The sequence below is a fragment of the Populus nigra genome, chromosome 1 (genome assembly GCF_951802175.1).
Source record: "Populus nigra chromosome 1, ddPopNigr1.1, whole genome shotgun sequence".
Lineage (NCBI taxonomy): Eukaryota > Viridiplantae > Streptophyta > Magnoliopsida > Malpighiales > Salicaceae > Populus > Populus nigra.
In genome coordinates, this window is record NC_084852.1 from 36349228 (window position 1) to 36364849 (window position 15622).

At 34.8% G+C, this 15622-nt stretch overlaps 2 protein-coding genes across 2 annotated transcripts; one reads left to right on the forward strand and one right to left on the reverse strand.

The window, feature by feature from the left end:
- The first annotated feature begins 7022 nt into the window (after window positions 1-7022).
- On the forward strand, window positions 7023-12809 carry LOC133673254 (choline-phosphate cytidylyltransferase 1-like). Its single transcript, XM_062094001.1, has 8 exons — window positions 7023-7513; window positions 7668-7781; window positions 8977-9072; window positions 9711-9753; window positions 10606-10761; window positions 10855-10935; window positions 12189-12299; window positions 12400-12809. The coding sequence occupies exons 1-8, from the start codon at window positions 7365-7367 to the stop codon at window positions 12532-12534; spliced, it is 885 nt and encodes a 294-aa protein (XP_061949985.1). The 5' UTR covers window positions 7023-7364; the 3' UTR covers window positions 12535-12809.
- Window positions 12810-13764: 955 nt separating this feature from the next.
- On the reverse strand, window positions 13765-14907 carry LOC133697527 (RING-H2 finger protein ATL73-like). Its single transcript, XM_062120191.1, has one exon. The coding sequence runs from the start codon at window positions 14510-14512 to the stop codon at window positions 14015-14017; it is 498 nt and encodes a 165-aa protein (XP_061976175.1). The 5' UTR covers window positions 14513-14907; the 3' UTR covers window positions 13765-14014.
- Between the last annotated feature and the right edge of the window lie 715 nt (window positions 14908-15622).

The window sequence follows — 15622 nt, forward strand, 5'->3', positions numbered from 1 at the left end:
CATTTCAAACAATTGTAATCCTTCAAGAGTTTAAGTGAAAAACTCTTTATCATTAGTGAGGTACTTCATCAAAGTGAAAAATCTTGAAAATAGTATTTTTTCAAGTGGTGAAAAGGACTTAGTGAGGATTCATCAAGGATATTGTAATATTTGGCTTGAATTAGTAAAAAATACAATACTCAATATCAGTTTGGTGCTTAAGGTATGGATGTAAGCTTATCAAACTATGTAAAAAACCGACTTTGTAATTTCTATCCCTATATTCTTTACTTTAAGCACTTTAATTATATTATTGGTTAATTGTGTTTAATTGAGTTAATTGCAATATTTATTATTATTAGTGAAACATCTAATTCACTCTCGTAGATGTTAGTGTTGCTTTAATCCTAAAATAACAATTGGTATCAGAACTTAGTTCTCATTTATATAAGTTTGCTTAGATTTTGAATAAAATAAAAACCACTAGTTTTAATGTTCAAAATGAAGGATCATCAACCTTTAGGTCACATTACTTTGATGATAATGACTAAGCCTATTAGAAAGCTAGGATGATTATATATATATATATATATATATATATATATATATATATATATATATATTCAATCTATTGATTATGATTTATGGCTATCCATTGAAAATGAACATCACAAGCCTACTAAGATTAAAAATGATATAATAGTTCTTAAAGCCAGAAGTGATTATACCGATTGTGAAAAAAAAATGTTATCTATAAATGCTAAAGTTATAAATACTTTGTATCACTAAGTAGAAGTGAATTCAATAGGATCACATCATACATGAATGCTGGAGATATATGACATGCATTAAAGATAACATATAAAATAATGAAGCAAGTAAATGAATAAAAAATTGACATGTTAGTGCATCAATATGAGTTATTTAAAATGCTTTCAAATAAATCCATAACTAGTATGTTTACTAGGATGACAACTATCACTAACAATTTGGATGATCTTGGTAGGACTTATACTAATGTTGATATCATGAGCAAAATTCCTAGGTCCTTGCTAAAGACTTAGGAAGCAAAAGTGATGGAAATCTGAAAAGCTAAGGACTTCACTAAACTTTCAATGGAAGAACTCATCAGATCACTTATAACTTATGAAATTGCCATGGAAAAATAAGAACTAGAAAAGAAGCCAAAAAAGAATTTGGCATTTAAAATCATACATCATGTTGATAATAGTGATGATGATGATGATGATGATAATGATGATGAAGTGGAGGAGGACATTGCACTTATTACGAGACAATTCTAAAATTTCCTAAGAAATAAGTAAGGGAACAAAAAGTTATTAAAATTCAAGAAGGATAGGAATAAGAAAAGATATAGTAAGGAAGCATTTAGATGTTATAAGTGCAACAAAAAGAGACAAATAAATGTTGATTGTCCTCTCCTTTAAAATAAAAAGAAGAACCTTCATCACAAATAAGCAATAAAAGAATTATGGAGTGATGACTCAGACTCTAGCTCAAGTGATGGTGAATAGCATGTTGCAAACATGTATTTTATAGCAATTAAAAGTGATAATTAGGTAATTTCTTCGGATGATAAATCCAACTTATCTTATATTGAATTGTATGATTTATTTGAGACATTGTATAATGAATACAAGAAGTTAGGTTCCAAGTATAACTTATTGAAAAAGAACTATACATGTTTACTTGTTAAGAAAGATACTTTAAAAAATAAAACATGCATTATAATTGATGATTGCATTAAGATGAACCAATTTAAAGAGGAAAACAAGACTTTAAAGGAAAAGTTTGATAAGTTGAACACTACCTAGTTAAATTCACTTAAGGTTCTAAGATCTTAGAAATCATATTTGCTAGTTAAAGATGTGTTCTTATATAAAAATAAAGGTTTAGGTTATCAACCTAAAAAGAATAAATTTTTTTTAAAAAATTACTTTATTAAAGTCAAACAATCATATGACCCAAACTAAACATGTAATTATTGTAGAAGCATTAATCACTTGATTTATGTATGTCCTATGAAAAAGAACAAAGTTAATAATATGATTTGAGTTCCAAAAAGAACCACCACTAACCATAAAAGACCTAGAAAGGTATGAGTATCAAAAACCTCATCTTAATTTTGTATGTGTATGAATCAAGGAAATATAGAAAGTGATTTTTAGACAGTGCTTGTTCAAGACACATGACCAGAGATGGTTTATTGTTCTTAAGCATTACCAAAATCAATTGTGGAAAATTCACCTTTGGAGACAACTTAAAAGGAAAGATCATTGAAGTTGGCAATATTACAGGTAAGTCATTTGCCTTTATAAAAAAATTATTTCTTGTAAATAGTCTAAAATATAATTTGCTAAGTATTAGTCAATCATGTGATAATGACTACAAAATTATGTTTGACCATGTACGTTGTTTAATCCTTGAAAATGATAAAATTGTATTTATTAGTAATAGAAAAGAAAATGTTTATAAGATTAAAATTAATGCATGCATAAGAATATAAAGTTATCTTGTTGCTAGCATTAATGATAGTTTTTTTTTTTTTACATAGAAGACCAGGTGATATAAACATGGAGATGACTAATAGATTGAAGGAGTGATATAAAAAAGTTTTTGAGAACATCTTTTAGAGAAAAATAAAGGTTCTTGCTAGTTTTGGTGAGATCTAAAAAGCTATTGCTAAGAGTGGTAATAACCACTTGTACAAGTTAAAAAATGAGTTGACTAGTGAATATAATCAAACTCTGAACTAGGAGGAGATCTATTAGTACTAAAAATTAAAATGTCGATGGATTTCTTTTAGGGATAGGAACACTTTGTTTTTTCATACGAAGACTGTGACGAGGAGACAAAAATATAAGATTAGAGCTCTAAATAATGAGACTAATCTATGGGTGTGAGATGAGGTCACCTTGAAAGATATAGCGATGCAGTTTTACCAGAAACAATTCATATAAGAGGATGGAGTAGTTTAGTGAGATAGCTTACAAAGTGTTTTTCCTGAGGTAGATTTGGTTTAATTTGACATGAAATCTTTTAAGGCTCCAAGTCCGGATGGATATCAACCTATTTCTATCGGTCTCAATGGTATATGGTGGGGTGATAATGTGTAAGTTTATTAAGGATATTTTTCAAGGGATTTCAGAAGTAATAAATATCAACCACTCTTATATAGTTTTGATTTTAAAAGTTATATTTTATCCAATTTAGACCAATTGATTTATGCAATGTTAATTGCAAAATTTTGACTAAATTGCTGGTGAATCGGCTCAAACAATTGATGCCTTGATTAATTAATAAATTTCAGAGTAATTGTGTGCCTGGTAGGTAGATTACGAATAACATTATGATTGCTCAGGAGGTTAATGACTCCATGCACAAGATGAAAAGGAGGAAAGGAGTCATGACTATTAAGGTTGATCTTGAAAAGGCATATGATAGGTTAAAGGCAACGTTTGGGAACGCGGCTGCGGCTGTGTTCTAAAAAAATTTGAAATTTGTTTTATTTTGTTAAAATTTAATGTGGTTTGTACGTTTTGGATCGTTTTGATATGCTGATGTCAAAAATAATTTTTAAAAAATAAAAAAACTTCATTGACATGCATTTTGGCATAAAAAGTTATTTAAAAAGCACTCGTAACTACACTGGCAAACACGCTCAAAGTGAGACTTCATTCAAGAAACGCTGATAGGGGTGAGATTACCTAAAATGTTTGTAGAGATTATCATGAAATGTATTAAAATAGCTTCACTAAGCATTTTATGGAATGATATTCCTTCGTCTAAGTTTCTTCCTTCAAGAGGAACTACACCACGAGATCTGCTATCCCTGTATATTTTTGTTTTATATCTGGAAAAGCTTTCTTAAATGATAAGTAGAGAGGTGGAGATGGGTTCTTGGAAGCCTTTCAGAATGAGCAAAAGGGGTTAAAGTATTTCTCTTTTATGTTTTGCAGATGACATATAATTTGCAGAAGCTAGTGAAGATCAGATAGAAAGAATTATAACAGGATTAAATGAGTTTTGCCAGGTCTTAGGGTAGAAGATGAATGTGAGCAAAACTAATATATTCTTCAGCAGGAATATAACTCCCTCATTGGCTAGAGTTATCAGCAGACAAAGTGGATTTAATGTCAATGAGAACTTGGGTAAATATTTGAGGGTTCATTAGCTTTATCAAAGGATCACAAAACAAACATATAATTACTTGATTGAAGCCATGCAAAAGAGGTTAGCAAACTGAAAGTCGAACAACCTCTCGTGAGCTGGTAGGATAACACTCTACAAGTTAGTCCTTCCTTCTATTCCTCTGTATCCAATGCCGGCTACCATGCTCCCAAGTAGTATTTACCAGAAGAAAAAAAGTTTCCAGGGATCGAACCGACTACGAAGGATACGAAAGGAAAAGAATCAGGCACATCGACAAGTACATCGGACCTAGGGCAGAACACAATAGAAAATTTAGATACGCAATAACAAATCACCCTTCGATCGAATGCTGGATTTCGATGCCCACCTTGCAGGAATGAAATCCTTTGACAAGAGCTTCCGAGAATATGAATGATTTGGCAGCTTTCCCAGTAAAGACATGCTTCCGGTCGCCCTCCTTCACCGCTATGATCCCTTTCTTCCAGCCTTCTCTAAGTCTAAGGATTCGGCTTGTTTCCGTGATTGGTTATTGGCTGGACATTGAATGGCATTGACTGACTCTTGTCAATAGCAATAGGTTGTTTGGCAGCAAGCGACGAAAGATATGGCTTCTGGTTGTTGTGTCCGAGAATATTAATAGTTTTCGCAAATGTAAGTTGTTTGACAGCTTTACGCGAATCCACACTAGCTAACTTTACACATGAGAAGATATGCAAGAGATTTATTTGAGGAATGAATGAGGGTAGGGATAAAACTCATCTTATTAATTGGAAGACTTTGTGTCACTCAAGAGATGAAGATGTCTGGGGATCAAAAAGATGAGTTTGATTAATAAGGCTTTTATGATGAAAATAGCATGGGGTGTCATCCATGACAAGGACAATCTTGGGGCAAGTGTCGTGGGAGGTAAGTATATCAAATCTCAAGATCATGTTCCTCATGTTAAAGCTAACAAGAAAGACTCGGCTTAGTGGAGAACTGTTTGTAAAGTTTGGCCTCAGGTATTGGAAGGGCTAAGTTGGTCATTAAGAAATGGAAGATGTGTGTGATTTTGGGAGGATGCTTGGATATATGGGTTTGATCCCATGTTACAGTATAAAGTGCAGGAGATCCCAAAGGATATTATCCATACTTCGGTGGAGGACATGGTGATGGATGGTAAGCAATGGCGTTGTAGTTCCATTCAATGTAGTTATTGTTGTGGCTAGTTATCATGCCTCCCTGCGATGGACTGATGGAGGGTACAACGTATTGGAGGAATTCTCCAGGTGGTGATTTTTCTATTGGTCTGCATATCAGGTACAAGAGATTAGGATGAGTACGTAAAGCTATATGGATCCTTCATGGAAGTTAAAGGTAATCCAGGGAATGCTAGGGCAGGAGGTTTTTTTCAAGATAGTACAGGGACATGGATTGAGGGGTTTGCTATTAATATAGGTTTTTGTACTTCGATCAGAGCAGAATTATGGGCAGTGATTACTGGTCTGGAGATGACATGGTATATGGGATTAAAGAAACTGTAGAATACTTGTTGTTGTGGTCATGGTATATGTGACATGGATTAAGGGGTTTGCTAGCAGTCACCTTGTTGTTGTGGTCATAGTACTCTTCCCTGGCATTCATCTTCAAGGGCAGCATGTAGAATACCTATTCAAACTTACAATAACTCCTACAGTAATTATCTTGTTATGGAAAACTATTGTTTTGTCCCCCTTTAAGGCCTTACTTGTATCATAACTTGGATCCCTTAAGAAATTAATCCAAGTTATGCCCCTGTTTGTCTCTAACTGTAGAGTTGTTCTTAGCATCATGAGTTTCATATTAATGATAAGAAAAACAATGCAAATGATTTGCTTGTTCGGGAGTGCGGTATGTTTGTGTGCACCTACATAGAACTTCAATGAGATGCTCGAAGTTCCCATGATCATTTGGAGCTGTTCTGGACGGTCTTTAATCTCCTTGGAAGTACTAGTTATGCGTTTTGACTTGCAGATTTAAGACATTCTATCAGTGAAGCTACTCTGCAAAAGGAATTTTCAAATCTTGGTGAAATAGCAGAAGGTAAATACCACGTATTTCCTCATTGTTCACTACCCAGTCTTCGAATAAATTGGAAATTTTTTATTACTAAGAAGTTCTAATTGTAATTCCAACACAGGTTTCAAGTCTTTTAACTTTATTTTCAATCTGTGACAGTGAAGCTTGCGAAGAACGAAACCACTGAAAGTCCTGGACCATATGCATTTACTCGATACACTTCTCAAGATGATGCCTTCCTTGCCCTGGAAAACATGGACCATAGGGTTGGGGGCCAACACATTGCACTTGTCTTTCTAGGACCTTCAAGCTGGAAAGCTCATGTTGTTGCAATTCTTTATCATCAGACACTAAAAATGGCAGGTTGATTTGTGTTGATCTTTCCAAACCTGGGAAGGACAGGTTTAGAGGATAATCCTGGAATCGGAGGAGTCATGTACTCATGGTACGTGGAACAATCAGGAATGTAATGAGTATTTGTTTTTACGGCAGATACAGTAGTGTTTTCAAAAAACTTTGAATTTGAAATATATATTTTTTTAGTATTTTTAGATTATTTTAATGTTTTAATGATAAAAATAAATTTATTTTTTAATAAAAAATATATTATTTTAATATATTTTTGAAAAAAAAAATATTTTAAAAAATAATCTTGACCAAGACACTGATTAAATTAAGGAGGATGCGTGATTGTTTGCCACCATGCATGAAAATGGACCGTTGTATTTGCTTAATAAATGCGCATTAAAGTATATGATAAAGAGAACAATAGAAAAGCCTCGAAGCGAATCAAGGCGGTAGCGGGTACCAGTGGCCGAGAGACAAAATTCCTACCAAAAGACTAATAGCTAACCCTTTAAAATCATGCTTTTTTTTTCTTTTCTTTCATTCGAGGAAAGGAATATTCTTTCGCGAACTCCCCATCGTCTCAAAAAGTCGTTAACCAATCGAATAAAATTAAAATAAGAGTGCTAAAGAAGAAGGGGCTATGCCAAAGAAGACAGCGAGAGATTCTGTGTGCGCAGCGCAGCGCAGCGCAGCGCTTAGTTTCTGTTCTATTCTAAGCACCGCGCTAAAAAATAAATTCTTTCTTTCTTTCCTTTACGAGAGAGAAGGCAAGGATAATCCCCGTTTAAAGAAGAAGAAGAAGAAGAAGAAGAAGAAGAAGAAGAAGAATGGAGGAAGAGAAGGCAAAGAAGAGCTCGAGGACAGTAGAGGCAGCAGCAGAGGAGGAGAAGGAGAGGCCAGTTCGAGTATATGCAGACGGCATCTACGATCTCTTCCACTTTGGCCATGCCCGTTCTCTCGAGCAAGCCAAGAAACTGTATCTGAATTAATTAATTAATTATTATCACTCTCACAACCTCTCTCTCTCTCTCTCTCCTGTTTTAATTGAATTCAATTATTATTTTCTGTTTCAATTTAATTATATATGTTTTTTTTCCTTCAAAATAATAGTAATAGAAATAATTGGATAGGTTTCCAAATACGTATTTGGTGGTTGGATGCTGCAATGATGAGATGACTCACAGATATAAGGGTAAAACTGTGATGACTGATCAAGAACGCTACGAGTCACTTCGCCATTGCAGGTACCTTAGCTTTTTATTCATCTTTTCAATTTTTGTTCTCTTTTTCTTTGATTTCAAACAGGATTAAAATTCCGATGCATAACAAATCACCACAATTTTTTATTAAAGGGTAGGTTTATGATTAAAGAGCCTGATTTTTGGGTTTTGAATAACAACCATCAAGGATGATCACTTTGCTGTAGTAGACATGCTTGCAATGCACCAGAGGCAGTGTCAAGTGATTGGAAAGGTAGAAACCAGTGTTTTAGGGATTGTTGAATGTCTTCCCATTCAAACCCATCAAATCCTAACAAATATTGCATGCTTCCAGAGCTTCTTGCCTTCCTAAAACCACGGGTGAATTGCGTCAATTAGAGGCCTTTCTCTTTTGGTTCTTGGACAAATCTTTTACTGACCAAACATAGAAAAGTTTTACTCCACAAACTCATGCAAGTAAATGCAGTGAGAAAGGGTGTCCCGGCCTTTCACCACTACTAAATGCATAACACATACACATGGCTTTGATAAGACCTTGATCTGTGTTTGCTCCCCAATATATTGTCAGTCTTATCTTCTTAAATACTGCAGCCTAAACAAAGGCCTTCACCTTACAGGGTAGGAGCCAATATAACAATCCAAACCCTTACCTTTCCTTTCAAGGAAATCTCACTGAATCAAATATTTTAATTAAGATCTTTTTTTTTCTTTTTTCTAAATAAAAAGAACCAATAACATCTATTCTCTTATTTAAATATCAAAAGAAATGAAATTTCCAAAAAAGCTTTCCTTATCTGATGAGGTGTAGGACTTAGAATGATAAAACTGTGAAGAACTTTAACTGCCTCCTATAAAATTTAAGCCATGAGCTTAGATTGCTGGCATCAATTATTTTTCCACAGACTGAATTGCTTAGACTGCACACAAGATAACAGACACATCGAAAAATTCTTCCCTTTGAAGAGTGCGCGGTTTTATCTCTGTTTGGTATTTCTGGTAGCAGATTGCATAATTATTAATTAAAAAAAAAGTGATCAGGTTACTTCGCCCATTTTATTTTCACAGTTTTAATTTGCTGCACTTGTTTCATACTGGGGAGCTTGTCTGTTGGAAAAACTTAGTTTTGTTTTTTTTTAATCTTGGATATTAAATTTGAACGAGTAAATTTCTATCTAGGGATTAGGGTGCATGTAGCATTGATTGATGATAAATTTTGTAGGTGGGTTGACGAAGTTATCCCTGATGCGCCATGGGTTATCACACAAGAGTTTCTCGACAAGCATAGGATCGACTATGTGGCTCATGACTCTCTTCCGTAAGGTTAATCAGTCCAAATGGACTCATATGCTTGTCATTCCAACAATTAAAAAAGATTCATGGAAACTGCATGCTTGTGTTTTTTGGGTCTTCCACTTCGGCTATTTGAAGAATAAGAAAATCATTGCTGAATTAGATGATATTTTGACTTTTAGTTGAATGATTTGTGAAACTGCATGGAAACTAAAATGATCTTCTGTGTTTGTCTTTTCTATGAGCAAGTGCTGTGTTTGATGCCTTTCTACTTCTTATTTATTCTTTGGTGCAAAACATGTTCAAGACCTGCTTCTAATTAATTTACTGGCCATATTTGCAGTGGTTGTTATTTTGTATTCCTTCCATTTACCATCTAAGTTACAATAAGTATATTGTTGATTCTGTTACAACAAATTGTTGTCCACTTAACTTCACTATGTTCTTTACTACTTAATTTTTTCTTGTTTTTGCTCATTCGACATCTTGTTATTGGCAGTACTTCAATTTGGCATCCTGCTCCATAATATATGTTTTCATGTGTAGATGAATTAAAATCTCATCACCTATGTGTTTTTGCCTCCCTATTGCTCTTCCTTGAATTTTGAAGTTCCCCACGCTTTTTAATATGTTAATTGTTTTCTGTTTGCCCTAAAATTGTAGTTATGCTGATGCAAGTGGGGCCGGAAAGGATGTCTATGAATTTGTAAGTTTGGTGATAACTGAGTTTTGTTTTTCTCAAGCACTGGCTCACCTTGACTTGATAAAACCTTTCAATAAATGGCGACGAGAATAAAAATCTGCAAGTCTATTCTATGTGGCTTGTCATTCCTATCTGGCTCACTCTGTTACTTTATAGCTTATATCTTCTCTTCCATCACCATGACTGATTCTTTTATGTGCCCTAATATTTTTTAAGCTCGTGCTACCATATCACCACTGCTACCTGTATTTTCCCACAGCCATGATGACCCTGTTTGCTCTCATATCCTCACACATAACAGGGAAGAATGCCTAAATTTTCTGGTTGATTGATTGTTGAGCGGCATATGATTATTAGTTTCATAAACTTTGGCATTACTTGCCTCAGTAAAGGCCAGTCCATTGTTTTTTCCTAGTTTTCTTGATTTAACTGTCTCATACATATGAAACCTTTTCACAAATGGCAATGGGAAAAAAAAAAAACTCCATTCTTCTCCTTCAAATTCTATCCCTAACCGTAAAATGTTGCTATCAGGGGGGTACCTTTTACCTCACTCAAACCATTTCTTCTTGACCTGTATCCTCTTTCAATTTCCTCAGTCACCATTACAAGGCTTTTCTTGAATGTTCATGACCAAATAATTTGCTAATTTTCTGTTCATTGCTACCATAGTTTCTCATGGTTTTGATGACTTTTCATGTGCAGTGAACTCAATAGACAAAACATGATATACTCTAATGATTGACATAATTTTTTTGGATTTGGCAAATCATGATTACATAATAGACTCATCACTATCACAACAAAGTACTAATGGTTTCACTAGAATCCATTTCTGCAAAAATGTTCATACAGGTCAAGTCTGTTGGGAGATTTAAGGAAACAAAACGGACTGATGGGATCTCCACTTCTGATATTATAATGAGGATTGTTAAAGATTATAATGAGTATGTGATGCGTAATTTGGCACGTGGATATACAAGAAAAGATTTGGGTGTCAGTTATGTGAAGGTTCACTCTATTTGCAATTCTCTTTTCTGAGTTCCGGCCATTGTGTTCTTTCCAAAGAATTGATCTGTTTCATTCCCTATCCTCTTCCACTAGGAGAAGCGGCTGAGAGTTAACATGGGGCTTAAAAAGTTGCGTGAGAAGGTGAAGAAACAGCAAGAGATAGTTGGGGAAAAGGTATGTAAATTGTTTTCAAAGTTGCTAATACTTTGTTGTGAGCTTGCATGGCATGCGTGTTAACAATTTGTAGCATGTGAGATTTTGTGCTTTTTTGTTGGAAGGATAGGTACAACCTTGATAAACTAAGACTATTTTTCATGCCATGTTGTTTTCCCTTCTCTTGTTTTGGATAGATGTAAATGTGTGCAGAACAATAAAGAAAATCTAAATATTATTTAGCACGTGCTGAAGAGTGGAAGCAGTAGAAGACAATAATTTTAGAAAGAACACCAAAATCTAGTCTGGCTTACAAACAGTAATTTTCAATAATTCTGTTGTAAGAATTGGTTTGAGTGCTTCTGTATAGACAGAATGGCTATGTGAATAAAAAACTTCAAAATTTTCCTTTTCGCACATCCTATATTGAAACACAGAAATTTCTCCTTTTATTTTGATTAGTTGCATAATCGAATGGTCTTGCGAATATAGGATAGCATATTGGGAATTAAGATGCCTTATGGATTCTTGCTCTATAATTCATTTTCTTCCTGACATTTCTTACTTATGTAGTCAAGTAATAAGTATGAATTTTGTCAAATGAATTAAGGAGAGGGTAATTAGAAAGTAATCTGATTGGTCTCTCCAAAACAGATTATTTTTGCTTCACCTGTGCGCAAGGGTTCCTAACGCCATTTAGAACTAATGTTTTAGTCCAAAAGTATCCGACTTCAATCTTTGCTCACTTTCTATCCCGCTGAGGTCTGATGTTCAAAATTAATTATTGAAGCAGTTTGGTAATTTGGATTAAGATTAGACTATATAGTAGCCAGCTACTTTATTAAGCATGTACATGTTGCTATTAAGATCAGTATTAGAAGTGTTTTGTAAGCAAAATCCTGTTATACTGAACCATCTGTTTATTACGCTGGCATACCTCTTGGAAACGCATGATGGAAGTTATTATTGTAAATGATGCCAGTTGGTCAGCAACTTCGGCTCTGGGAGCCAGACTCACTCACCCCTCACCTGCCCCCTATCCCTCTTTTAAATTTTGCTTCTCCTAGGAAACACACCCTAGCTTTTCCAGTGGGGTGGTTTAACTTAAAGATGAGTAGGCCTAGCCAGTTGGTATTCTTGCGAGATGCTACCATTAAGTTTGTGCTCTACTTCTCATTCAGTAGAAGATAACCCGAAATCAATTATATGCATTACTACCACTTGGCAGATGTCCCATTATAATTGGATTGATATATTCTTCTCTGATCCTACAGATACAAGTAGTTGCTAAAACTGCCCGTCTGCATCGGAATGAGTGGGTGGAGAATGCTGATAGATTGGTTGCTGGATTTCTTGAAATGTTCGAAGAACGTTGTCATAAAATGGTCAGTCTTCCTGGCCTGAACTAAGTGGGTGGTGGTCTGTATGTGCATTTATCATCTCTCTTTCTATGCTCATGCCACGTTTGGTGTGCATTTCTATCAGGGAACAGCTATCAGAGAGCGAATTCAAGAGAAACTGACAAAGCGGCAGTTGATAGGTCTTATGTATGATAGATACGATGGTGATAGTGATGAGTACTACTACGATGATGACACTGGTGAAGAATACGGTGACTAGGACAAATTAAGAGCTTCTTTGTTTATTTTACTACTAGTGATGGGCATTGATACTTAGTTATGGTGTTTTTGAAGAAGTAGGTAGACGATTTCAGCTTGGGAGATGAAACATTGATTGCAAAATGCGTGCAGTCCATAATTTGAGCTGGACCCTCCGTGTTAAACTAGGGTGCATTTAAACACGACACCCTCGTCTTCCTTTTTATTTTTCCAAAGCATCAAAATCTTGAACTTGATTTTGCATCTAAATGATAAAACATGGTTTTGAAACTAAAATGATGTTTTATTTCTTATGTTATTTCTTATGGAGGAACTGTGAGCATTGCTGCCGCTGCCACAGCCGCGGCTGCTGTTGCCACAGCTCATTCAGATTTTACTTTCTTGGGATGTCTAAGCATTAAGAACATCATCAGGATGGATTGCACTGTTGGTCAATTGAAGCCAAGAAAGGTAGTGCCAGTGGTAACCTACCTCAATGTTTCAAATGATTTGCATTTTCACCACATCCACAGAATCCTTTCATTCAAATTAGCGAGTGGAACTGAATGCGAGCAAAGGAGGTGGTGGAGATGGATTACTGGCACGTGCAACAACGAAATGATACTACATCAACACTCCACTAGACAAACAGAAGAAAAACAATCTGGTCCTTGTTGCCCTCTGCTGCTATTATTGCTTGCTTTATATTGTTCTATAGGCGTTGGTATCATAATATCGAAAGGCATCGCAATTGCACTTCCTTCACATATAGAAGGTGGAGGTAGTTTTCATGGTATCTTTTCTGCAACAAATTGTCCAACCCAACTTCGAGATTGCATTTTCCTTCTTAAAATAATGAGTTTCAAATTTGACTCATTTGGGAATTGATGCACTTGGTTTTCTAATAGAAAAAGATTATATATATATATATATATATATATATATATATAATGAAATTGAAAGGATGGGATATAGCGGATAAACATCTAATAAAGTTAAACAAATTAAGCACCTTTTAATTAGTTCCATCCTTGTTTGATGGCCATCATTTATATATTCTCAAAAATAAATAAATAAAAATCAATTTTTTTTTTGGTTATACGGCTCACATCTTTATCAAGACTAAATTTCTTTTCATTTAAATGAAGTGTGGTTACAAGACCATAAGCGAATATCAAAAAAATAACACATACTAATTTTTTACTTGATTTCATACACTTGCTACAAAAAAAAATGATTCAAGAAATTAGACTAAGATGTAACTTAACTGGTCAGATTATAAGTTTGTTTCCCAAAAATTTCTAGTTCGAACCTCACAAACCTCAAGGCTACTGGAGACTTACATAGTCGTTTTACTTCAAAATTCATGGAATTAATTAAGATGTAGAGGTGCGATTAGTACATTCATGTTAATTAAAAAAAAAAAAAGAAACATGTAATATCAAATAAAAACACTTGCTCTGTTAAAAAAAAAAAAAAACACTTGCTCATTTCTTATATGATTAGGCAGTGACTATCTGCTCTAGAGAAGGCACTGATTCATTGGACTTGAGCCTATGACGACAAGTAGGGCATGAAGAGTGAGAGAGCAGCCACTTGTCAATGCAATCGGCATGGAACCTATGGTTGCATTTAGGCAAGACCCTTATTTTATCACCGTCGGTGAAGTCCGCTAGGCAAATGGCACAACCTGAAGCTGATGATGGTGAACCTTGATGAGCATAAGTTGAAGTTGGCAAAGCTACCATTTCTTTCTTCTTTAAGCCAGAGTTCCGTCTACGAGAAGATATCCACTCTGCTGGTTCAGTTACTGCTCGTCTTGTGCACTGAAATACACATTGTAACATGGAATTGAGGCCCAAAGCACAAACTAAGGCACATATCATTGCAGCAACAATGACCATTACATTGAAATCCATGGTTGGTTCCTGGGATTGATCTTGACATGGAGGGGTGCTCATGGTGGGACTAAGTGTGGGAGATGGTGAAATTTGAGCCATGAAGAAGGGAATGAGAAGTTGGGGAAATTGAAAGGCAAGTATGGGGGATCGAAAGGGAGAAGGTAGAGAGGAGAAGGACACACAGCAGGCGGTACATAACACACCAGGGAACAAGAGGCCTCAGTGGATGGTTGTGTTGAGATGATTGGTGAACTGTGGACTTGGGTTATGCTTACTTGATAATCCACTGTCTTCCTTGCTTTTTGTAAATGCGCTTTCCCAGAAAGAAAAAGCATCTCTCCCTCACAAAGATTTTGCCCAATTCCTATTGGTTACTGTCAGCAAGTTGCAGCACACAACAAGTCTTGGAAAAAGTAGACAAGACTAATTCTCAGTAGGATCTTCACTAGGATAGATCAGTAGAAGCCAGCAAGCTTTTGCTTCAGATATTCTAGTGGCTGTCTCCGTTCTTTGAAAAAATTCAATACAAGTTATTGAAATTTTGATGGGGGAAAAAAACAGATTCTTTTATATCTATAATTATTAGAACTTTATAAAAAAAAATTAAATTTATTATTTCTACAGCGTCTGTATATTATAAAAACAACTACTACTAGTTCCTTTTGAATAAATAAATAAAAAGGAAAATACTGCAAGATCCACCAAAATGCCCAAAAAACCACCCAATCTTATATATATTAATTGTTATAGTAGGCTTATTTTCTTGATATTGAATTGTAGCCTGAAATGAATGGCTATCTCCAAAATATACTTAAAAAATAAATATTAATTTGATGGATTTACAATATCATCACGAAAATCAAATTCCGTTACATGCTAACCAATTCAACTGTTTAATTGTATCAAATATCTTACGTCAATGGATATAAATTGAATACAAAAGGAGAGAAGAAAAAACGTGAGGTCAATTTTTATATACTAAATTGTGGATAATTAATGTTTCCTTGATGCCACAGGAAAATATATAGATACTAATAGCATATATAGTATCTACCCTATATTAGGTTTGTATTATTCCCAGTGGCGCTTCTTTCAGCCATTGAGAATGTCGCCTTTCGGCCCGCAGTTGACAGATCTTCCCTCTTCAATCGGTCGCAGGCCACGGTCTCCCTCATCAGCACAGACGCGGCAAAGCTTCCTTCATCGACA